Raw genomic sequence first — 23278 nt, forward strand, 5'->3', positions numbered from 1 at the left:
CAGCCGGGCTGTGCCCTCGCACGGATCGTGGTGTTGCGGTGAGGCCCGCATCCTGCTTGCGCCCAGACAGAGCTCCGTGCCCTGAGAGCCGATCGCCTGGCAGGGCGTGAGGTGACCTGCTTTGGCAGGGGGGTTGGACTCGATGATCTCTGGAGGTCCCTTCCAACCCCTACAATTCTGTGACAATCTCTGCGAGCTCTGTTGTCACGCAGCCCCCGGAGCGGCCTCCTCGCTAGGTGTCCTCCGATCTCCGCTCTGGTGCGCCCAGGGAACAAAAGACCTTCAGAGACCGCGGTCAGATAATGGCACTTTGTTTGGGCGCGGGGTCCTCCCCCTGCCCTGGGGGGCTGCAGGGCACGGCTTCTCCGAGTGGGACAAAACACACCACAGAACTTCATGGCTTTGTTTTTTTTATGCCAAACCACAGCCCGGAGCTGGGCTGCTTTCCATATTCTCGGGGCTGCGGGGCACTACAGATTTGACCCTTGCTTGTTGCCAAACCCCAGCACTCCCTTGCTCATCCCTTCTGTTTGGGGACCATCCTTGCAGCACTGCTGGGCAGCTGTTGTGGTTCCCCAACTGCATCCCTGAGGGTTGAGGATCAATAAATTCTTTCCTATGAGAGTGGTGAGGTGCTGGAACAGCTGCCCAGAGAGGTTGTGGATGCCCCGTCCCTGGTGGAGTTAAAGGCCAGGATGGATGGGGCTCTGGGCAGCCTGGTCTACTACCAGATCTGGAGGTTGGTGGCCCTGCCTGTGGCAGGGGGGTTGGAGATTCATGGTCCTTGAGGTCCCTTCCAACCCAGCCCATTCTGTGATTCTGTGAATAAAAGCACAGAGCAGGGCCTTTACTCCCCAGCACCCATGGGTGTGCAGCAACAGGAAGCAAGTTGCATGCATCTGCAGCTGCTGGGCTGTAAGTGCCGCGCTGGCAGGCGCTCAGGGAGCTGCCAGTGCTGATTATTCTGATTTTACTTTCCAGGAGTCACATTACCCCCAGCGTAACTCCATTAGCTTCCATTTACACCGGCAATTAACTCCACCGCCGCTGCTGGTCCTGTGCCCACTGCTGCTTCCCATAGCGGCTGGGACATGTCCTGAATGTGCAGCGTCACACAGGAGAAGGAAAATTGGCTCCATCTGAAGTCCGTGGGCTTTGCCAGGGGATGGCTGCTACCCATGCTGCACCCCCAGCCTGCGTGAGCCCTGGAACTCGCCAGAACCACGGGCTGGAGGGGCTCCCAGCTCCAGTGTGGCTGCTGGGAGTACAGGTAGGGGCTGGGTGCTGCTGCTGTTGGCCCCCAAATGTCCCCAGGGGGCACAAACCACCAGATCTGTGCTTGTAGGGCTGTGGGGCAGCAGTGCTCCCCTACGTGTCTCCCACCACGGTGCCTGAGTGAGGACTCCCTCTACTTGGCTGCAGCCAGAGCAGCCATTACTGCAGCTTACCTTATGATATGTTGGTTTTTCACAATTCACTTTTTAAGATTCTTTCTTTTTCCTTTCTTTTTGGGAAGTGCCTGTTCCTACAATCAGGGTACTCTGGGGCTGACCCCAGCTGTTCTCCCCTTTGAAGCCCCCAGGTACCCAGACCTGCTGGTGAGTAAAGGAGAGCAGCAAGGGCAGGAACACAGGAGCACCACAGGGTTTTGTTTCTCCCATCAAAAGAACAAACCAAGCACTGAGCTGCAGGTCTCCACTTTGCTTTCTCCCCTCTCTACCACAAAAACCTCGCTGGGGCTCAACAGGGTGATGGGGCTGTGAGGTACAGGGCACCCAACAGAGCTGATCTGTGAAACTTGGCTGGGAGCACAGAGGGAGATTGATGTTTGCTTACGAGCTTGGCCGTCAGCTGTGAGCTCTGCCTGCCCCCACGCCAGCTGGGGATGGGAGCGCTGGCCCAGGGTGGCACCGCAGGGCTGGCGTAAGCCCCCAGGACAGCTGGCAGCTCTCTGAGGTTGGCGCCTGCCCAGCAAGCTGGCTGCAAAGGGAAGGATGGGACATTCAGCGTGTGTAGGTATCCAAGCTTCACCATGGGGCTGGAGCCCCCCCCAGCTCCACGTCTGCCCTTCCTTGGGTCCTGTCCCCAAGGCAAAACCCCATCAGATAAATGGAGATAACACAGTCCGGGCATTATCTCGGAGCTCCCACTACCACAAGGCTGGTGCACCCACATCCTTCCTGCAGCTGGGAGCTGCTCCAAGACACGGGGTTCTGGGCAGAGAGAAACCCCCAACACATCGCTGAAAATCCCAGACAGACTTTATTTGTGTAGGAAGATCAATGCTGTTTAAAATCCCACTTTTGCTGGAGGTTTGGTTGGCCGCCGTGTGCCTGTGGGTGCCAGCACCTCTCTGTTTGGGTCTGTGGGTGGGCAGTGGAGACCTGTGCCTCCAAATGGGCTTCCCCCAAAAAACCAAATCTCTGGAGGCTGTTCCTGGGACAGTACAGAGGCAGTGGCAATGGGATGGAACCATCTTCACCCATCCTGGTGGACCCCCAGTGTCTCCTGGGGATGCTTTTCCTCTGCTTGCCCCATCTGTGAAATGAGTGTGTGTGGCTCAGCAGGGGCTGAGAAAGTGGATGCTGGGGGTTCCTGGTTACTGGAGAGAGGGAGAGGGCAATTCCTGCTTGAGGAGCAGGGAGGGAGGCTGGGGCTGAGGGTGAGATATCTGCCCGGACTGCACTGCCCTTTGTTTGTGTCCCCTGCCATGGTGCCTGGCACCTTGCTGTGCCATGGTGTTCCCAAGGCTGCTGAGGAAAGGGACAAATCCCATCTCCATCCTGCCACAGAACTTGTGGGGCTGCAGCAAAGTACCCCATCAAAGATATATGCCCCACCTGGGCTTGCTGTGAGTGGGGGAAAGGAGAGCATCAACACGTTTCTCTCTGTAGGACCTACGTCAGCATCACCTACTGCCTTTATTTCCTGCTAAGCATGGAGGATATCCAGGTCTGGAGGTCTGGAAGCCGCCTGAGTTTTTAAATTGAGGATTCAGATGCTCTCCTCTCTGGTGGAAGAGCAGATGGTGTGAGCCCACCCAGGGACTCTACACCTGGGGCTGAGGGAGAAGCCAGGGAATGGGGTCAGCAAGGCTGGGGCTGCCCACCATCTCCCACCACAGAGCTGTGGGCTGTGCAGGGAGAGAGGAGCACAGCCCCTTGCCCAGCTCACTGCTGTCTGTGGCTCAGTGACACAGCAATCTGAACACCAGCTCACAGCCTCCAGGCACATGGCAGCATCCAGCCAAGAGGTCCTTGGGCCTTTTTGGGGCCTCAGGGCACCGGATGGATGTCCTCTGAGCGCAGCACTTTGTAGACAACCCAATAGAAGATATTGAAGACCAGGAAGGTGAAGGGGAAGACGGCTCGGGAGATGGTGTCGATGCGCTTGGCACGGTCGACGTAACGCTTACGCAGGGTCTCCCCTTCCCGTAGCAGTGCACTGGGTGGGGGGGGGCTGTAGATTCCAGGACCCTCCCCAGCCCCATCTTTTGCCTGCAGGCAGTGGCCCAGCCCGTAGCCTCGGAAGTAGAAGCGGCTCTCACGGATGAGCTCTTCCTCCTAGAGAGGGAAAGTGCTGTCAGTCGGGCACCCTGCAGGGCACGGGGCTGTGCTGCACGCTCTGTGTATGTGCCAGCCATGGCTGTCTGCTTGGGTAGGTGCCAGTGCAAGGTTTGGTGCTTTTCCTGCACATCTGAGGCATGCAGGCAGAAGTCCAGAGGAGCACAGTCTGAGGTACGAGGGTGTCTGGTGAGCACCTGCCTGCCAACACCTTGTGCTCTAAACTGCCCCCAATGAATGTGTGGGCAGCCCCAGAACCCTCAGCATCCACTTGGGTGCCTGGTGTGGACTGGGGGCAAGTGGACCCATGGGGGTGAGGGTGCATGGGAGGATGCAGATTGGGTAGGGGTGCATAGCATACAGAGGTGCATGGCACACAAGAGTGCAGAGCACATAGGGGTACATATGGGGTACAGGGCACTGCAAGCATTGGGGTGCAGGCACTGTTGCAGCAGCTGCTTGCTGAAGGGTGGAGATGTGTTGGTGAACAGACAGCTTGCTGGGGCAGAACCGTGCAGGGACGCAGGAGCCTCACTGCCATCAGGGACCCTCAATCCCCTCAAGAGCCAAGGCTGCTTGCTAGGTGACAAAGGACAGGGGCAAGCAATGGAGCCCCTGTCCTTACCCTCCTTGCTGCCTCCCCACAGGCCAGCAGTGCCTGCGCTCCTCCCCACCAACAGCTGTGCTTCATTAGTGAGCTGTTTCATTAAGGAGTCACGTTGGCCCGACTCATTTACACTCTATGTGTGTCCATGGGCATCCCCACTTGGAGCTGAGGACATCCCCCTCATTCCATGCTCACAAGCAGTGTGGGTTTCAGGTCCCCATGCCCTCTCCAAGGAGCACTCCCCACCGAGGTGCATGGGCAAAGAGCTGCATCCTGCCCTGCATGGGCACCCAGCAGCCAGGGGCTCTCATGCAGAGAGCTGGGGATCTTTATTTAACTCAGCACTCTGCCAGCTAAGCAAGATTTCCCAGTGGGGAGAGCAGCAGAGGCTGAAATTGCTGAAATGTGCTCTCGTGTGCCGCTGAGCTGCGCTCCCCTGCTGCAGAGTGCTCACTGAGGGCACAGCAAGATGGGGGCTCAGAGAGGGCTGCAGCCCCAGAAATGCACAGTTGGGATGTCCTTGTCCCCCAGTATCTCCGCCCAAACTGGGCAGCCTGCCCTGTGCCACCTCTCCCTGCCGTGTCTCCTCCCCACATCTCCAGCTGCCAAGTGCCCACGCATGCTGAGCCACTGCAGGGAGAGGAGATCACTGAGCTGGGTGATCAGGGTAGGCAGAGCCCCTGTCCTGCTCCAGGTGCTGGCACAGAGCTGAGGAGCTCATCGCCACAGCATGGTTCACTCCACTGCAAAGGGGGCACCGTTTGGCCCCATTCTACAGCAGGGGAAACCGAGGCACGGAGCAGGGTGTCTCCAAGGAGCCGGTGAAATCTACCTCTGGTCCCCATGGCCACGTGCCCCGTGCACATCCCTGCCCTGCTCCTTCCTGCACCTTCACTTGTGGGAAGGGCTCCTGGGGGCTCCTTTTGGGGAAAAGAGGGGTGCAGGGGTGCACTGCCGGAGGGGTGTGCTTTACCCTGGAGCTGGAGAGCTGCGAGAGCGTCGCGTAGGTGTGCTCGCCGCTGTGCAGGCTGCTCGACTGCCCCAGGGACTCCAGGCTGGCCGTCCCGCTGCTCAGGCCCTTTTGGCACCAAACAGAAACAGGACAGCGCGTGACCGATGGCTCTGCCCCTGCTGTGGGCAGAGAGCAGCCGTGGGGGGAGAGCAGCCCCTCCGGCAGCACAGCCTCTGAGCCAGGGGGCACTGGGAGCCTGGGGGGCACATCCACGGGGCTTTTACATGGAGGTCTGCATCTAACAGTGTCACCATATGGCAGAGCAGGCACCAGCTGCTTTCCCTGAGCATCACATGGGAAAGGAAAAGAAACGCTTGTTTCTTTTCCTGCCTTTTTAGAGCGGAGCATCTCCCAGGGCAGGAGGAGGATGGCACCCATTTGGGGCCGTGCACCACATCCACTCCCTGTCCAAGGGCACGGTGCCTCCCTGCAGCCAGTGCTGGGCTGTCCCCCCACATTGGGACAGGCAATGTCAGCTTGCTCCAGGGGACAGGAGTTGGACTCAGGGATCCTTATGGGTCCCATCCAATTCGGGCTATTCTATGGTTCCGTGATTCTATGACAGCACGGCTCAGCTCTGGGCATCTCGCAGGGCAGGGAGATGCTCTGGGCTCCCTGTGCTGCCCAGCAGGCAGAAGAACTGCAATGCCCACAGCTCCCCAAGGTGCCATAGGAGACAGCCCTGCAGCCCCGGGGATGGCAGCGCCGGGGGTCCCCATAGCATCTGAGAGACACGTGGTGACAGCAGCGGCCGCAGGCACTCACCATCCTCTGCCTCCGCTGCCGCCGCCGCAGGCGCATGAACTCCTTGTGCTGCCGAGAGACGAAGTTGACGGCGGCGTATTCCAGCAGAGCAGCAAAGACAAAGAGCAGACAGACAGCCATCCAGATGTCAATGGCCTTCACGTAGGAGACCTGCGAGGGGAGAGGGGTCAGAGCTGTGGGGCTGCGTCCCTCCCCACAGTCACAGCTCTTATAAGGTTCTTCTCCCCAGAACTTCACAGCTCAAAGCTCCAGGAAGCCAAGTTCCCCCTTGTGCCAGATGGCTTTGAGTCATGGTTCCACTGGAAAAACCAGGATAAGACCCTGTAGTTGTGCCATCTCTGTTGTTGGTCCATGGATATTGGGAAATATTGGATGTTAGCAAACATGTATACTCTGAAAGAATGGTGATCTAGGTTGCCCGAGGAGGTGGTGGGGTCACCATCCCTGGAGGCATTCATAACTGCGGAGATGCAGCACTAAGGGACATGGTCAGTGGGCATGGTGGGGGTGGGTAGGGGATCCTAGGGGTCTTTTCCAGCCTCCCGGGGCCAGCATTGTGCCCACAGCACTGACCTTGGGCAGAGAGGCACGGGAGCCGGCGCTCTGAGTAGTCATGGTGAGCACAGTGGTGATGCCCAAGCCCACCCGAGCTGGTGCTGCATCCATGTTGATCCAGAAGGAGACCCAGGAGAGGATGACAATGAGCAGGCTGGGGATGTACATCTGGATCAGGTAGTAGCCCATCTGCCTCTCCAAGTGGAACTTCACTTCAATGCAGGTGAACTTGCCTGCAAGAAAATCCAACCTTGCATGGGTGAGGGGGTCCGTGCCATGCTGGGGGGCATTCAGGGGTTTCTGGGGGGTCTCACCTGTGTTGTAGTACTTGGTGCAGTAGCCCAGGTCCTTCTCATCCCTGAGGATGAACTGCGGCAGTGTCAAGCCCTCTGCCACCTGCACGGCCTCCTGCTCCTCCAGCCACTCAAAGATGAGGTCGTTCATGGTGTAGCCAACTGGAGAGGTGACGGAGAGAGCCACAAGTCGGGGGGGATATGAACCCATTCACCCCCATCCCAAACAACCTCCCCTTTCCTGCTCAGCTCCCGCAGAAACATGGAGATGCTAGTTTTTAGGATGAGATGGCATGTGATGGGATGCTGTGGGATGAAGCAAGGCTTGAACATCCCCAGGCACTCACAACTCTCCAGCTGCATCGTGCACGTCTGGATGTCCATGGGGAAGTTCTTGAGATCCATGGGGCAGGACAGGATCAGCGTCAGCCTGCAGGAGGCGGACAAAAGAGAGAATCACTGAATGATGCCCAATGGGGTCAAGAGACAAGCCCTGTGCCACAGGAGAAGGGCTCAGCACCTGATGCTGTAGAGCACGTTGCCATTCTTGAAGATGCGCAGCAGTTTGTTGTCGGTGGTGACCTCGTGGAAGTTAGCCCCTTTCTCATTGGCAAAGAACAAATCTGGCTTCCAGATGGAGTCGAGCATGGAGGGGTCGAGGTCGAGCGAGTCGTCGGGGTACTCACGGTAAGCCAGCCGGGGGTCGTTCCACTGCTGCCGCAGAAAGACGTTCACACGGTAATCCTGGGGCAGAGGGCGCTGCGTCACTGGGAGCCCCACAGGGCCGGGGGAGGAGGAGCAGGAGGAGGTTGGTGGTCTGAAGGCTTTGCAGCAGCACAAACAGGGGCTTTGTAGGGCTTTCCCAGTGCAGATCCTCGTGCATTTGAGGATGTTGGGGGTAGGAGCTTGTCACAATGCTCCGGCTCCACTGGCACTGGGACACACACAGACACACACACACACACACCCCAGGCAGCATCCCCTGCAGAGGAGCCTACTGCCAAACCCTCACCATGGTCGTCTCGGTGACGGAGCCGAAGCTGTTGATGAAGATGTTGCACGTCACGTTGACGGGCGGACCTGGAAAACAAGTGCAGCTCTCACTGCTGACCAGCACCATGTTGGTGTGGGCACAGACCCTGCACCCTGTGTGTGCTGAGCAGCCCTGTGCCCACCATGGTCACCCCATGGTGCACATAGGAGAACCCCCTCACCCCAAACTGCCATGGGAAAGCAGGCACAGACAGCGTGGGTACGACTGGGGAGAGAGAAATGTGAGTCAGGGTCCTTTCCCTACATCCATCCCCTGGGTTTGGGCAGCCCTAAGCGTGGGGCACTGCCAGCCCCAGAAGCTTCACATCCTCCCCTTACCTTTGAAGTTGGGTCGGATCCGGGCATCGTACCCTGATGTTCGTCCCATGAGCTTGTCCAGGAAATCAGAAGGTGACATGGGCTGGGGTGCACTGCGGGAGTGGGATTTGATCTCCTCCCTCCCTGAGACCAGCCTGTGGGCAGAGGGGGGGGGGCTCAGCTGTCTACCAGCACCATAAAGCTCCAGGCACAGCCCTGCAGCCCAGGGAAGGACATGCAGCCTCATACCCATGGCTGGGAAGTGCTTGGGGCCAGCTGTCCCACGGTGAGGACAGAACACAGTGGTGATGGCCCTAAGCTGTGGACACTGGGCTGTCCCTTTGGGTAAATCACCAGCCCCTGCCTGGCATGGACCTGTGGGGGCTGTGTGGATACAGCACCTCCCAAGCAGTGGCTGCCCCCAGGCAGTGAGGAGGTGACCAGGAGCACAGAGGGGATGGTGGCACTGTGGGGTGACGTGGCCAGAGAGGATCAGCCCAGCCATGGTGAGGAGCTGACATGAGCTCTCCCACGCAGCACTCCCAGTGATGATGGAGTCTTATTTAAACTGACCTTGGAGGGGATATTTTCGTGAATGCATCTCCGCCTGCCAGTTCCTCTCCTTCTGTCAGTTTATAATGATCATTTCAAGGAACAATGCGAGAGACATTCGCTCACCACATTGCCAGGCATGTGGCTGTGATGGAGAGGAACGAGCTGGAGATCTCTGGACACAAAGGGAGCTTTGAGCATGCTGCTGGTGTGTCCTGCTCCCGTTTGGGGCTGCAGACCCCATTGCCACAAGCAAGGGAGGGTGCTGGGGATGGAGCTGGGGCTCTCCTGGGGCTGTGGGCAGGCTGAACCCACACTGTGCTCCTACCTCTGCTCAGAGGAGTGGGAGTCATCCCTGGAAGAATCTCAGCTCCTCTGAGAGCTCAGCTTCTCATAGCTGGGGGCAAAGGCTCTGCTGCAAGCTGAGCTGCATGTCTCTGGGCACAGCTTATGGGGCAAAGCCTCCTCTGAGGGCTCTGCTGCTCAGCACAGCATCCCATGCATTCAGGGAATGGTGGGGCTGGAAAACATTCCCATCTGCCTGAGAATGCCATCCCGATGGAAGCGGTTTCCGCTGCTGAAATGGTGACATTTGGATGCAATTTTCCCCCTCCTCACCACAAACGCTGCATCCCTCCCACACTGCCCCAGATACATCAGGACAGGGAACCCCAGGGGCACTGCAGCCCCCCCCACATGTCCCCTGCATCACACCTTGTCCCATTGGCATCTGGGGATGGTAGAGAGAGAGAGAGATGAAGGGACTCGGGGGCTTCAGGTCTTCCACCTAAAATGCTCCATGGGACGTGGGGCTGCCCTGAGCCCCTCTCTCTCCCCCACCAAATAAATAAATAAATAAATAATCCCTGATCTGGGAGAAGGTCTGAGCACCTCAGGGGCGTTGCTGTGATGGAAAAAGAGCTGCGTGGGCCATCGCCTGGTGGTCCCTAAGCCCACCTCGGTGACGGCTGTACCCCGGGTTGGGGGTTACAGGGGGGCGGGCGACACCGTGCAGGCAAAGTCCCCGGGGTGTGGGGTCCTGGAGAAGGTCCCAGTGCCGGGGATGGGGGTAAGGATGAATATGGGGGGGAGGGGGAGGGTTCCACAAGAAGGGTCCGGGTTGCTCGGGGACGTCTGGATCGCAGTGGGGGTCCGGTCGCGGGACTGGCAGGGAACGTTTTAGTCCCGTTTGGGAGAACCCAAGTCCCGGCGGGGAAACCCGGCTCCCAGAAGGGGGGGTTGAGGGGGTCCCGGAGGAGGGAGAGCACCGCGCTTTGCGCTCACCTGAGCGGGCCACGCCGGGACGGAAGGCAGCCGAGGAGGAGGAGGAGGAAGGCTCGGGCGCCGGTCCGGAGCGCGCCCATCCCGCCGCAGCCAGCAGCTCCGCCGCCCCGGGCGCACGGGCATGACCCGGCCGGTGGCGGCGGTTCTCCCGCACCCGCTCCCGCCGCACCGGGACCGCCGCCGCCCCCCGGCCGGCCCCTCTCCTCATAGTCCGGGCGAGCGGGAGCCCGCCGACAGGCTGCGGGCACCGGGAACCGGGCGGAGCTTCAGGCCGGTGCGGCGGGGAGGAGGCGGGCACGGTGCGGGGAGACGCCCGCCTCCGGCACCCCCCGACCCGGGGGGCTCCGCCGTGCGCGGTGCCGGGCGGCCATCGGGGCGCTTTCCCCGAGGGCGCGTCCTCCGCTGGGACTCTGCGTGGCGGGGTGCGGGGATTTATGGGGTTGCACAGGGAAAGGGAAAAGAGAGGCGGGGAGACGCAGACGGGTCTTGGGATGTGTTCGGTTTCGCGGCCAGGGCTGATGGATGCGTTGAGATCGAAAGGTTTATGGGGTGCTCCGGGTGCCAGCAGGTGGAGGTGCGCTGGACGGTCTGCCCGCAGCAGCACAGGGTGTGGGATCCTTCCTTCTGCCTAGCTATAGGGTCTGGGGCAGCTCTGCAGGTGTATGGACCCCGGGGGGGAGCACAACGCGGCTGTGAGCTTGCTTTTCTCAGCTGCTCATCACATGCGAACTCCTGAAATTGCCCTCATTAGGGGCAGGTGAGCTCCTTAGCACAGCCTCCTGCCCCCCATTAGGGGAGAAACAAATGGGGGCAGCCAGGTGCCACGAGGATGGGCAAACTGAGGCAGAGGGAGTGCAGCTGTGGGCTGACATCAACCCCTGGGGTGGCTGAGCAGCACGCACTGCCTCTGGGGGCCTTCTGTGATTAATGTGTGAGGAAGGAGACAGGATTAATAAAGAGAAAAGTGCAGAATAAGTGATTCCTGGTGGATGCATCGCTCAGGTTTTCGTTCACCTTACCACACCTGGCTCGTGTCGTTTATTTGTATTAATCACATTTTAGTCATGGCTGGGAGCAGCCATCGCTGCAGGGACCCCACACTGTGCTGTACAGCAAGAGGAGGGCTGTGTGCCCCCCTCTCTTGTCCCCCTCACCCCACAGAGGGACTGTGCATTTCAGCAGTGCTCTGCTGAACCCCGCGCTGCCTTCTCCTGCCCACCCTGCTGGCTCTGATGGAGCAGGGAAACGTGACAACCGGCAGAGCGGTGCCCAGGAGGGTCCTCCAGTGCAGCCATGGGCCGGGGGGGAGAGGGGGGGCACGGCGCTGCGGGGCGGTGTGCAGGAGGAGCAGCACTGCTGGCACGGAGCTGGCAGAAGTCTCCTCCGATTACTGTTGCCATTAACGTTGATGGGGCCGTGAGGTTGTGATTGGGATCTGGAGCCCGGGGCACACGGCGAGCGCAGAGCAGCAGCTCCATCCCAGCGGTGAGCTGAGCTGACACCGGCTGGAGGAGGGGGGCAGCTCCGTGCTCAGCCCGCGGGGAAAGTGGGGCATCGAGGGAGGTTTTCCTGTGAGCAGAAGAGCTGCTGGGTGCAGCCACCCCCGGGGGCACACATCCATCCTCAGCATCCCCAGCGTGCCACGTCCCTGTCCTGTTCCCATCACAGAGACAGTGCCAGGCCCTGCCAACAGCAGCAGAGGTTGGGGCTGCTCAGCCAACGTGATTTCTTCTCCATTCCCTTCTCCATCTCCAAGCCCACATCAAACCATTCCCCTGAGGAACTCCTGCCTGGGTCCAGAGACCTGGGGAGGGCTGTGCCAACCCACCCACCAGTCCTGAGCCCTCTCTGCTGCTCAGCCCCCACAGTGCCAGGCTGTGGATCGAATCCTGCCTGATCCATGCTGACATGCTTTCCCAGCCAGCAGAACTCCAAGGGGCTAAGGCCTCAAAAACGTCTTTTTATCCCTTTTTTTCTTTCCCTGCAGAAAGGCTGATGGGCTCTTTGGATCCATTTCGGGGTGAATAATTGCTGGAGGATCAGTTTGGTGGCACGGAGGGGACATGAAGGAAGGGAAGCAGGCAGCTCCCTGAGCCTCTGGTGCAGCATCGCTGCTGGTTTGGTGCTGCAGGAGCGCATGGAGCCTGGGGATGTGCAGCCCAATCCCTGCTGCCAGCACTGGGCTTCTCCCTTCTGCTGTTGGGGTGGCAATGTCTTGCAGAGGGACAGATGCCCCCAGCCTGGACACAGGCATTGCTCTCACTGTGCAAACATTTGGAGGCAGCTAATGGGGCGTGAGATTAATGTCACAGAAAATACGCTCCCGAGCGTGGCTGAGCATGGCCCCATCCCTGTGTGTCCCTGTGTGTCCCCATGGGGCTGCGACTGCATCCCTCAGAGCTTCTCCTCCAGAGCTGCTGAGTGTGGGGCCGCAGAGCTGCTCAGAAGTACTTGAATTTGGCCATTTCCACTCATTTTCTAGGAGAAAATGGTAACGCAACACGAGCTCTGCCTTTGGGAATTTTGTTTTCCAAGCTGAACGCGCTTGAACCAACTCTAACTTTGAAACAGCCAGAAAGGACATTTTCAGTGGGACGCACTTCTGGAGCCAAATCCTTTCATCTTTATGGGGAATGCGATGCACTCCAGGTCCCCTCAGCTGCGGGGTGCACGGTGGGCTCAGGAAGAAAGGCTCAGCAGCGCCGTTAGGACACAGCACCGGGCAGGGCGGCCCCGGAGGAGACTGCAAGGTGAAGCGGGCCGGCGGTCCGAACTCCAACCAATGTCACTCTCCAGTTCCGTGGCGCTTTTCCAAGCTAAAAATACCCCATGTGCCGGCACGGCGCGGGGCGTGCGCTGCATGCGGTGCTGCAGAGGGACCCGCCAAGGGCACGGGGCTGTGTGTCCCACCACCGAGCTGCATGGCACCGGGGGGAACACGGCTGGGGTCGTCTTCTGCCTCCCATCTCCCAGCCCTCAGATTGCAGGGCTGCAGCTCCATCCACCTCCACTGTGCTCCTTCACCCTGTGCCACGCTGCGCAGTGCTGGGGTCTGCATCCACAATGGGATTTTCCAGGTTGTGCCATAGGGGTTTGGTCCCCAGTGCCAATGTGCAAGGAGGGAACAGCAGGCGGAGGGATGACCCTGTAACCTTGGCAAAGCAGGCATGCTGAAAGGGGAGATTTAATTTAGATAAGTGTCCAACAACACTCTCGGGGCCAGGAGCAAAGGCTGGCACTGGTGCCAAAGCCCTCAGCGGGGTGACCCACCAGGGTGACCTCATGTTCCTGTTTCTTCTCCTTGCCTGTGGGTCACCCCTTTGCTGCCTTGTCCCCAGAACTGCCCAGCACCAGGGCTGGGTCCCTCCTGCTGGGGGGGAAGATGCTGAGGGGAGGATGCTCAGAGCGGGTCAGGCTGTTCGCACCAGGAACATTCCCATCTCTGCTCCCAGCAGTGGTGCTGCCTGCTGAGGCCCCGCTGCTCCCATCACCCACGGCATTTCCAGATGCTTTGGGGAAGATTTGCTGGATTTTGACACCATGAAGCTCCAGCCCCCACCTCCCCCTTCCCTGCAGTCTGTGAAAGAGTCGCTGTGCAGCGCAGAGGGTGTTGTACCCACAAAGGCATCACAGGAGATGGGGATGGGGTCCCCATGGTCCCCTTCCTGCTTTGGGGTTCCCATCCCCCTGCATCCCATGCACGGTTGCCATGCCGACAAGCATCCCATGCTGCTGGATGCCGTTGGAGCTCCATCGGCTTTTCTCGCCTCCACATCTCCGTGCCCTCAGCCCCAGCGGTCTCCGAGGACGGAGCAGAAGGAGCTCAGCAGGAGCGGTGTTAACTGCAGGCTGCCCGGCTCGCCCTAATTGTGAAGGAGTTTTGTGATTTGCTCAAGACCCCCCCGGAGGGCTGAGCTTGGAAAACGAAGCGTTACACATCTGTGGCATCAGGCGGTGAGTGAAGGAATGAGAAATCAGCCTCCCTCCCCCCTAGCCCCCCGCCCCCCCCCCCCCCCGCCTGGCACGGCTGCTGCCGGGGAGATGAAGGATTTGTTTAATTAGACAGCAAATCCTCCTGCTGCAGCACAGATGCAAACAGCAGTGGCTGCATCCCAGGGGTTCTCGGCCGTGGGGCTGCCATGATGGCATCGTTGTCCAGCAGAGCCAACGGTGTCACGGCATGGGCTGAGGGGGTGGGGTGGTGTCTGCAGGGGATGGGGCTTCCCTGCCATAAGGGCTTCCCTGCCCTATGCTCTGCTATGGGGTCAGCGTGGCTGTTCTGGTGTTCCTACTGCACATCCTCTTTTGTGTCCCCACGTCCCGTCCCTGTGCTGGCCTTGGCCATGGTCTCTGCACAGCTGCTGGCACAGAGGGGTTGCACCACGGCATCACCTCAGCACATTAATAAGTGGAGCAGCAAACACATCCCTGTCCCAGAGCCACCCCAGCAAGGAGACCGCGTGGCATCAGGCTGCTGTAGCCACGTGGAGGGCTGGGGGGGGGTGAGGGAGGGGGTGGGACTGCTGCTCTCTACCTGAAAACCAAAGGGATTGGTATGGAGGATGAGTGGGGAATGCAGAACCAGCATAGGACCAGGGGGAGAAGTGTGGGGCAGGGACAGCCAGGGGGCACATGGAGCCAAGCGGCTTCGCTCTGTTCAGGCACCGTTTGTCTTTGCATCCCTGGGTTTTCTGCAAGGTAAATGAGCAGAGCTGCAAGAGATGACCCCACGGAGAGCAGATCAGAGGAATGAGCTGCCAGGGGAGAGATGCAGCCACTGCCCTCCTCAGCAAAGGAGAAAGTCAGGAGATGTGAAAGGCAAAGCTGCTGGGAAGAAGCATCACCGCTCCACTGAGCCTCCATGGGGCTGGGGAGCACCGCCTGCCCTTCAGCTCTCCTCCCCGTCCCCTAAAGGCCTCCAACAGCTTTGCCTTTTTTTTTTTTTCCTAATTTTATCTTTATTAGCGCATTTTGCAGCCTCCCACCCTCCCCTATGGGAAAGGGGGTTCACCCCACTGATGGGTGAGGATGGATGGGGGAAATCAGAAGGAGAGCATCAGCCTGGCCCGGGGAAGTGGCTGTTTAAAAATAGCTGCAAGGTTCTCTGGTGTGACAATAGGCACCTCCCGACGCATATGTATAATGGATAAAGGCACTGCACGAGCTGTCACTGCTCCTCCTGGGGACACCAGCAGTGTGACCACAGCCCCGGCATGCGGCAGCACCCAGGGCTGATCACAGAGGTGTCCTCATGGGGAAGGAGCCAGCGGGGACACACAGCCAAGAGGAGATGTTCTGTGCCTGCAGCACGAGGGGGTCCCGAAGGCTTCAGCCAAAATGCAAAAGGAAGGGATGAAATCAAGCCGTCATCTATGGGAGGTGTTTTGGTTTTTTTGCTGTGCGTGCAGCTCTGGAGCAGCCCTGCAGCACGGGCAGCCTCAGGGGTGGGAGCACACGGGAGGGAGATGTTAACGAGCAGTAACCAATTACTCAGATTTTTGAAGGCATTTGGTGCAGAAATCGCAGCCCCGCTTCGTTGCTCACATTATCCCGGATGGCAGAAAGCTGATGCTTCCCCCCGGGGTGTTGAAATAAAATGCAAGATCTTGAATTTCTGCAGAAAGAGAAAGAAGGGCTCATCATTTTTTCCCCTAACATCATTTTTCCCTCTGGTGCCTGGCTCCATCCAGGCAATGCGGTCCCTTATCAGTGAGCATCAGCAGCCCTGCAGATCTGGTTTCTGCAGAGCACTGGGGGCACTGTGTGGTGCCCTGGGGACCCCCAGCCCAGCAGTGTTCCCAGCCCTGGGAACAGCCAGGCCCTGCCACAGCACAGCCTGGCACAAAGCAGGGCATTGAGGGACACAGCGGGGCTTTGTCTGCCCACTGAGAAGGGCCCTGTTGCCCTCTGCAGGCATCCCCAGCCCTGTGCTGACCCCCCATGGGGGGGACCTATGGGAGATGGGCACCCCAAGGAGCTGACCCCCTGTAGTCCCCATCTCTAGATGCGTCCCCATCCTTTGAGGATCCCATGGAGGACTCCTCCTGCAGACTGTGCCCATTGGAGCTCTGTCTCCTGTCCCGTGTAGAGCCCAAAAGGATGGGGACGGTGAGAGAAGAACTGCCGTGAAAACAGAGAGCAGAATTTCCATCAGAACACCCACTCTGGAGAACCCGAGGCTGAACACAGATGTCTGACACTTAGGGGACAAGGAGGTGATGGAGGGGCATCACTGCATCCCACTGATCCCACATTGCCACAACACAACACCTACAGGCACACACACCCCAGCCAGGCCTGGGGGTCCCCAGCCAACTGCAGAGTGGGCGCCCTGTGACCCCCAGCCCCTTTAGCCCTTTGACAAAAGTGTTCCCCCACCCCAAGCCCTGAAGTTCTTTGCTTTGCCCACACGCAAAGCAGCTGGCAGCCAAGGGGTGCATCTGGGTGGGGGGGGGGGGGGAAGCTGGGGCGGGGAGGGACGGGGGCTTGTCCCTTTAAGGGGGGTGGCTGTCACTCAGAGAGCCCTTTTCTTTGCTGGCGAGTGGGACAGGCACCCAGAGGGGACAATACAGGGCGAGGGACTGCCAGGGGAGGCGAGGGCTGCAGACAGAGCCAAGCGCACGGGGAGCTGAGCGAGTCGGGTGCCATGGGTGAGTATGGGGACATGGGACAGCTGTCACAGCTGTGGGGGGACGGTCCTGGAGCAGAGAGCCCAAAACTTTTCCCTGGTGCTGGCAGGCTATGTAGGTGAAGTTTCCATGGGTGGCAAGGAAGGAAGCAGGGATGGCATTTTCCTTTCCCACGCGATTTTCTGTCCCCCTTCCGCCTCTTGGGATGGACCTCATCTGTCCAGGAGGGTGGAGGGGAACGAGCTCAACCCAGGGCTGCAGGGAGAGTGGGGCGCTGAGACCTGTTGCAGCTTGTGCCACTTGTGTGCCTGCAGCTTCGTGCCTCAGTTTCCCCATCAATACAATGACGGCGTCCTGCTGGGTGCTCTGATGGAGGGCTCATGGTTGCCACCCTCCTCCTGCCTGCAGTGCTTTGTGCAACAAGGCCCAGGATGGTGCTGCACAAGGGCTGTTTTTTCCCTCCCCCCTTCCCCTCCTGCGCCTTCCCATCTCTTTCCCAAAGCTGGAGGGCACACCAGGCCCTGCTGCATCCCGGTCCTCCCGCTACCCCTGGGATCAGGACCATCCACCAGCTGTGGGCACCTGCCCCCATGTTCCCAGCTGAGAGAAAAGAAATATTAAAAACCTCAAGTCTGGTTGGTGCCAGCATCGTGCTGCAACGTGTGCAGCCATCCATCCCTGTGGGTCCTGCAGGGATCAGGGCTCACTGCTGGGAGGGGGAGGCATAGAGACCCCTCCCCGGCCCCGTTGTGTCCAAGGCAAACAGGCGGGGGGGTCCCTGCGCTCCCCCACAGCGCTGCCTTTGTTCCCTGTTTGCTCTTTGGACAATCCCCCATTGTCCTCGGTGCCACCGCGCGCCCTTGCTCTGCACGGGGAGGGGGGAACGTTGCTGGCTGGGACCCCAAGGCTGCCTTGTGCTTACAGGGAGGAGATAGGCGCTGCGGGGTCCGTGGGGAGAGCGTGGGTTTGGGACTGCTTCCAGCACTCTGAGCGCTTTAGGAACTCAATGCACAACAGCCGGGGAGGGGGCAGAGCTGTGCCTGCTCTCTGCACTCCAACCTCAGCCCAGGTTCCATAAGCACAGCACGATGGCAGCCCAAATAGAAAAACCCCCAGCACTGCGGCAGCGGGGAGCCCATTAGCAGCTTGTTGGTTTGCTCCCACTGGCATCACGCTGCATCGCCCCGCATCTCCATCTCGCCCGGCTGCCAGCTTCCCACCGCTCCACATTGCTGCTCTTTTAGCACCATGACAAATTGTTTCAGCATTTTTCCCTTTATCACCCTAAAATCCCCTCTTTCCGCCCCGCAGGTCTGTTGGAGTGCTGTGCCCGCTGCCTCATCGGGGCACCCTTTGCCTCGCTGGTTGCCACCGGGCTCTGCTTCTTTGGAGTTGCGCTGTTCTGTGGCTGTGGGCACGAAGCCCTCACTGGCACCGAGCAGCTCATTGAGACCTACTTCTCCAAAAACTACCAGGACTACGAGTATCTCATTGATGTGTAAGTAACAGCGCGGGGCTCCTCACGTCTCCATTGTGCATGGTGTGCCACTGTCACCCAGTCCTGCTGCCACCCACTGGGATCAACGCTGGCTGTGCTCAGCCTCACATGGGCACTCAGCCTCACATGGGCACTGTGGCTCTGTGGCAGCTGCTCCTTTCCTTTTCACTCTGTTCTTATCTGACCCACGCCAGGTGCCGTGGGGTCAGACAGCCGCACCGGGTAGGTATGGGGGCAGGAGGAGGCCCTGCTTGGCAAGGTGCTGCCCCTCTCATCAGCTCCACCTGGGGACAGCAGCTCTGTCCCCACAGGAGGTGACACCCCACTCCAGCTCCCCGGGGCTGTGTTGGGCTCGGGGAGGGAAGTGGGGCTGCACACGGGGCCGTGTGCCGCAGCACCGCCTGAGCATCCCCACCGCTCCTCTCCCCGTAGCATCCACGCTTTTCAGTACGTCATCTATGGCACAGCTTCCTTCTTCTTCCTCTACGGAGCCCTGCTGCTGGCCGAAGGCTTCTACACCACCGGCGCCGTCCGGCAAATCTTCGGGGACTACCGGACCACCATCTGCGGCAAGGGCCTCAGCGCAACGGTAACTGGGGGCCCGAAAGGGAGGGGAGCGCGAGGCCCCCAGCGAGCTCACTCTTTGCAGCGGGTGTGTCAGTGTTTGGGAAAGTGGCTAGGACATCCTGACAAGGTGATCTTAACCGGGGTTCGGCACCCCATCGCGCGCCTGCAGCGGGTTTGGCGTTGGCTGAAGGGCAGGAAACGGCGGCCGCCCGGGGGTCGGGGCGTACCGAGGGGAAGCGCAGCCCAGCAGCCCTCCCCGAGGCCAACCGTGTCCCCAAAGCAGCCAATATGGCCATGGCATTTGCCAGCAAACAAATTGCTCTGTGCTTAAGAACCACCTGGCAGAACCACGAGCATCCCTGCAAGGGCAGTGCGTGCTGTCCCTATTGCTGTCCTGCGTGGTGCCCAAGGACTGGTGCCCAAGTGCTGGGAATGGCCTGGGGGAGCAGAGGGGAACGGCTGCGGTTCCCTTTGGGTTCGGTTGGGGTGGCACCATGGAGGGAGGGCAGCAGAGCGGTGTTGCTCGGCTCAGGGGTTTTGCAGCTGCTCTCCCGCAGAGGTCAAACCCCACTGTCTGAGGAAGTCACCTGGTATGGGAAGTGGCACCAGTGTGCCACAGCCAGCCGGTCAGTCCCACATGTGTGTGGTTGGCCCCAGTGCCGCCCAGCTCGGGCTGGTGGTCCGTTGGGTGTGTGGGGCTGTGTTGGGCACAGCGGGCGGTGCGTCCCAGCCCTTCACCTGCCCCGTGCCCAGCCCGCCTGGGGGCCCTCGCGCTCCCCTGTCCCCATTCCCGGCCACGCTGTAACCCGCTCTGTGCCCTCGCCTTGTGCTGCCCCTTGCAGTTTGTGGGCATTACCTATGTCCTGACCATCGTCTGGCTCCTGGTCTTCGCCTGCTCCGCCGTGCCCGTCTACATCTACTTTAACACTTGGACCACCTGCCAGTCCATCGCCAACCCCACCAAGACCACTGCCAGCATCGGCACGCTGTGCGCGGATGCCAGGATGTACGGTGAGCACTGCATTTCCATGAGGGGTTACAGCTCCCGGGAGGGGTCCGGGCTGGAGAGGGGATGGAGAGAGTCCGGGGGGACATGGTTGGGCCAGAAGCACCAGCACAACACAGGCAGTGCAGGGTAGACCCGTCCTACATCTTTGCCTTCCTCCTGGTGATGGTCCCCAGCCCAGCACACAAAGCACATCCCACAACCCAGCATTGCTGCGGTGCTGAGCAATGGGACCGTTGGCTCACCCTGATCTGTGTCCACAGGTGTCCTGCCCTGGAATGCGTTTCCTGGGAAAGTGTGTGGCTCCAACCTGCTCTCCATCTGCAAGACCAGCGAGGTGAGCCCCTTCCAGTGCTCTCTGAAGCCCCCATAGGGCTGAGCAGAAACCTCTGGGAGCTCAACCCTCATCTTCCCTTGCAGTTCCAAATGACTTTCCACCTCTTCATCGCGGCCTTTGTGGGGGCTGCCGCCACGCTGGTCTCACTGGTGAGTCGCTGCTCCCGCTGCCCGGCCGTCCTCCTCCACCTGGCAAGGAGATGGGGGCAGAGGACAATGGAGGTGGTGGGCAGAGAAGTGACAGAGCCCGAGCTTGTCTCATTTTCTGACAATAAGGAGGTGGTGGGGGAGGCGGCCACTGGAGGGGATCTGGAGGGGCTTTAGGAGACCGCCGGGGACCGAACCCACACTGGCACTGCGGTGTCCTGCCTTGGCCATGGGGCTTTCTGCTGGCCAGGTGCTGGGATGAAGGGTGCTGGAGCACCATCCTCCTCCTCCTCCTCCCCTGGCTCATTCTCTTCCTGCCCGCAGCTCACCTTCATGATCGCCGCCACTTACAACTTCGCCGTCCTCAAGCTGATGGGCCGGGGCACCAAGTTCTAGCCGGCGAGGTGGAGCCCAGCCAGACACGCACCCTCCTTTCCTCTAACCCCGAGGCTTTAACACTGCAGCCACCCGACACCAGGTCTCCTGCCTTAACGCTGCCTTCGCCGCTGACTCCCCTCCTCTTCCTCCCTCGCATCCATCGTGCTGAGCGTGACCAGGAAGAGCTTCTCACCAATGGACGCCTCTTCATGCACTTTTCTCTCTGTGCTCATCCATAACCGGTTCGCTCTAGGGCCAAAACCAGCAAGAGAAGAGGAGGGACTCACTCCGGTGTCCCAACGTTGCCTATAGGGATGAGCAAAAGCCTTCACGCTCCTGGGAGGCAGAAATCCATGTGTAGGTTGCTCCAGGAGTAGCGTGAAGGAGGCTCCCTAGAGAGAAAAGGAAGTTGGCCGGGTCCCGGTCCCATTGCTGGAGCCTCTCCTGGAGCTGACTGCCGGCACCTCTCCTGGATGGAGGATGAGAAGGATTTTTTTTTCCCCTAGTAAAGAAAGATGAATTTACCCCAAAGTGCCCGCTGCAGACAAGGCAAAGGGAGTTTAGGGCAAGGATCTTCCCATTGCGGAGAAGAGAGCGCTGACCCCGATGCTGATAAAGCCCATGTCCCTAACCCAGCTGCTCCTATTAAAGCCTGGAGGAGTTTGGTGTCTGTATGCAAAGGGCACCCTCGGCTTTAGGCTCCAGCACCGCAGTGCCGGGTGAGGGGACCGCCTGTGCTGTGCTACAGAGCAGAGCTGGAGCAGCCCCTTTGTAGCACAGGATAACCCACGGACGGCCCATCTGCTCCAAACTCAGCCATTCCTTCACAATGGTGCTCTTCTCTCGGGGTGACATTTGCTTCTGTAACGTTTGCTGTGCCTGCAGTCTCCGTTTTCGTTCCATGTTCGCCCTCCCCACCAACGGGTGCCCCGCTCTGCTCCCCCCATCCCACCCCGCCTCGTGCTAACGCTTTGTGTTTATTTATTGGAGAAACTACTTTTAATGGCAGACCATCGCTCCATCCTGCACGGATATTTTATTTTATTATTGTTTTGGTTGTTTTTTTTTTTAATTTAATTGTCTGTATTACGATGATTCTGTCGGCTGGGGGCAGGGATAACGGGTCGGTCTGCTGAGCAGAGCGCTCCGAGGATCCTTGCTGCCCAGCACTGAGCTCAGCCATGCTACCAACGCACACGGGCTGGGGAGGGGGAGATGGGGAGAAACCAGGCAAGATCTGGGGGGGGTCCATTTCACATCACCACCGTCGCTCTTGGGAGGGTTTGCTGGTGGGTTTTTGGTATCGATTTAACAACAAATAACCGGGTCCTCCTTCCCACCCTTGCCCCCAGACCCCAAACAAACACACACACACACACACGCACACACACACACACAGTTAATCGACTGAAAGTGTTTCCTTCACCTCTGATCTAGAAGTTCAACTCGTTAACAAGCAATAAAAAGGAGCAGGTTTTTAGAGACTTATCTTACAAGATGTATTTTATAAAGATTAAAGGAAATACATTAAAATTAAGAACATTCCAAACGAGATCTTTGTCTGGATGTTGCTTTGTTGTGCTGCTTTCCCTCTTCCCCATGCCCCAACAAGGGGAAGGGCAGCATTGCCCACCCCAGCAGTCCCCTTTGGGCTCCATGCCTCCTTGTCCCCACCCCAGCAGGGGGCTCATGGACCCAGCCCTTTGTTTGCAGCTGGACAGCCCCGAACGTCCGTATTTCTCCTCAAGACCCCAGAGTGAAGCAGGATGGCCCCATTTGGGCACGTGGGCAGACTTGGCTGGGCCGGAATCCTTACAACCTTGTGCTCTGAAGGCAATTGGTGGGATGCTTGCTGCCAACCCACGGGTAGATAGCAAAGGGTTGGTGGCACAGGGAGGTGACTCTGTGAGGTGGGGTCTTTCATTCCCCACTCATCCATAACCAGCCCAAACCCCCCCTCTCCTCCTCACCCCCAGCCCCTCCGGGCAGCACTGATGCTTCCCCATAACTCAGCTGGGGGTTGCTCAGCTGCTCCCCCAGCTCAGCAGTGGGGCTGCTTGTTGCATCAATAGGGCCCTTTGTTCCCCACGTTCCCAGATGCCACCGACCTCCTCCCCCCACGCTGAAAGGGCCCCTGTGTGTGGGTGCCATCGGCCGTCAGGCAGGAGCGAGATGGGAACAAAACAGCATCTCTGTCCATTGAAAGAGAGCAGCGCTCCCCCCGGGAGGGGTGAGGGTTGGTGACAGTGCGTGAAAGTGGCCAAGGCATGGATCTGAGGGCTGAAGGACATGCCTGGCCTCTTCTGTGTGCTGCTGCCCCAGTACGTGGTGACAGGGGACCTGCTCTCACCGCCCCTTGCCTGGGCACGCTGAGTCCCCCGGGGTGGCTGAGAACAACCAGGGAACAAACCTTGCCTGGTAGCAAACCTCATTTCTGCAAACAAGAGCTGGCTGCAAACGCTTTCCCCCAGTGCAGCAGCTGAGACGAGGCTGCAGTTTGCTCCCACAAAGGCTGCAGCAGAGCAAGAAGCCCTGGAGCAGATCCCAAGGCTCCTCGCTGCTCACCTCCTCTGCAGGGGTGAAGCAAATCCCAGCCCTCAGCATCCTGCACCCGCCGAGCACAGAGCCAGCAGCTCCCTGCCGCGAGAGAGCAAAGACGAACCAGGTCCTTCCCCGTGCGAGGACAGAAGGAAGGGGAGCGCCGCACCCAGGGATGCTCGTGTCGGGACGGCCCGG

The 23278-nt window shown here is 59.6% G+C and overlaps 2 protein-coding genes across 4 annotated transcripts; one reads left to right on the forward strand and one right to left on the reverse strand.

Annotated features, from left to right (window-relative positions):
* Window positions 1–50: 50 nt before the first annotated feature.
* On the reverse strand, window positions 51–10175 carry LOC116229558 (glycine receptor subunit alpha-4). 2 transcript variants are annotated; one of them, XM_031594098.2, is made up of 10 exons: window positions 9982–10175; window positions 8167–8300; window positions 7808–7875; window positions 7316–7539; window positions 7143–7225; window positions 6817–6957; window positions 6521–6735; window positions 5948–6097; window positions 5144–5248; window positions 51–3563 (listed from the first exon to the last, which is right to left on the reverse strand). In XM_031594098.2, the coding sequence occupies exons 1-10, from the start codon at window positions 10059–10061 to the stop codon at window positions 3276–3278; spliced, it is 1488 nt and encodes a 495-aa protein (XP_031449958.2). In that variant the 5' UTR covers window positions 10062–10175; the 3' UTR covers window positions 51–3275. The 2 variants fall into 2 exon arrangements, with proteins under 2 accessions (XP_031449958.2, XP_031449957.2); XM_031594097.2 differs by lacking the exon at window positions 5144–5248 and having other exon boundaries at window positions 9982–10163.
* Window positions 10176–16510: 6335 nt separating this feature from the next.
* PLP1 (proteolipid protein 1) lies at window positions 16511–22046 on the forward strand. Of its 2 annotated transcripts, none has more exons than XM_031594099.2 (7): window positions 16511–16631; window positions 17922–18108; window positions 18541–18802; window positions 19518–19686; window positions 19945–20018; window positions 20102–20167; window positions 20489–22046. In XM_031594099.2, exons 1-7 carry the CDS (start codon window positions 16628–16630, stop codon window positions 20558–20560), a joined length of 834 nt encoding a protein of 277 aa, XP_031449959.1. In that variant the 5' UTR covers window positions 16511–16627; the 3' UTR covers window positions 20561–22046. The 2 variants fall into 2 exon arrangements, with proteins under 2 accessions (XP_031449959.1, XP_031449960.1); XM_031594100.2 differs by having other exon boundaries at window positions 18541–18697.
* Window positions 22047–23278: the final 1232 nt, after the last annotated feature.

This window comes from Phasianus colchicus, chromosome 14 (genome assembly GCF_987193195.1).
Source record: "Phasianus colchicus chromosome 14, bPhaCol1.hap1.1, whole genome shotgun sequence".
NCBI lineage: Eukaryota > Metazoa > Chordata > Aves > Galliformes > Phasianidae > Phasianus > Phasianus colchicus.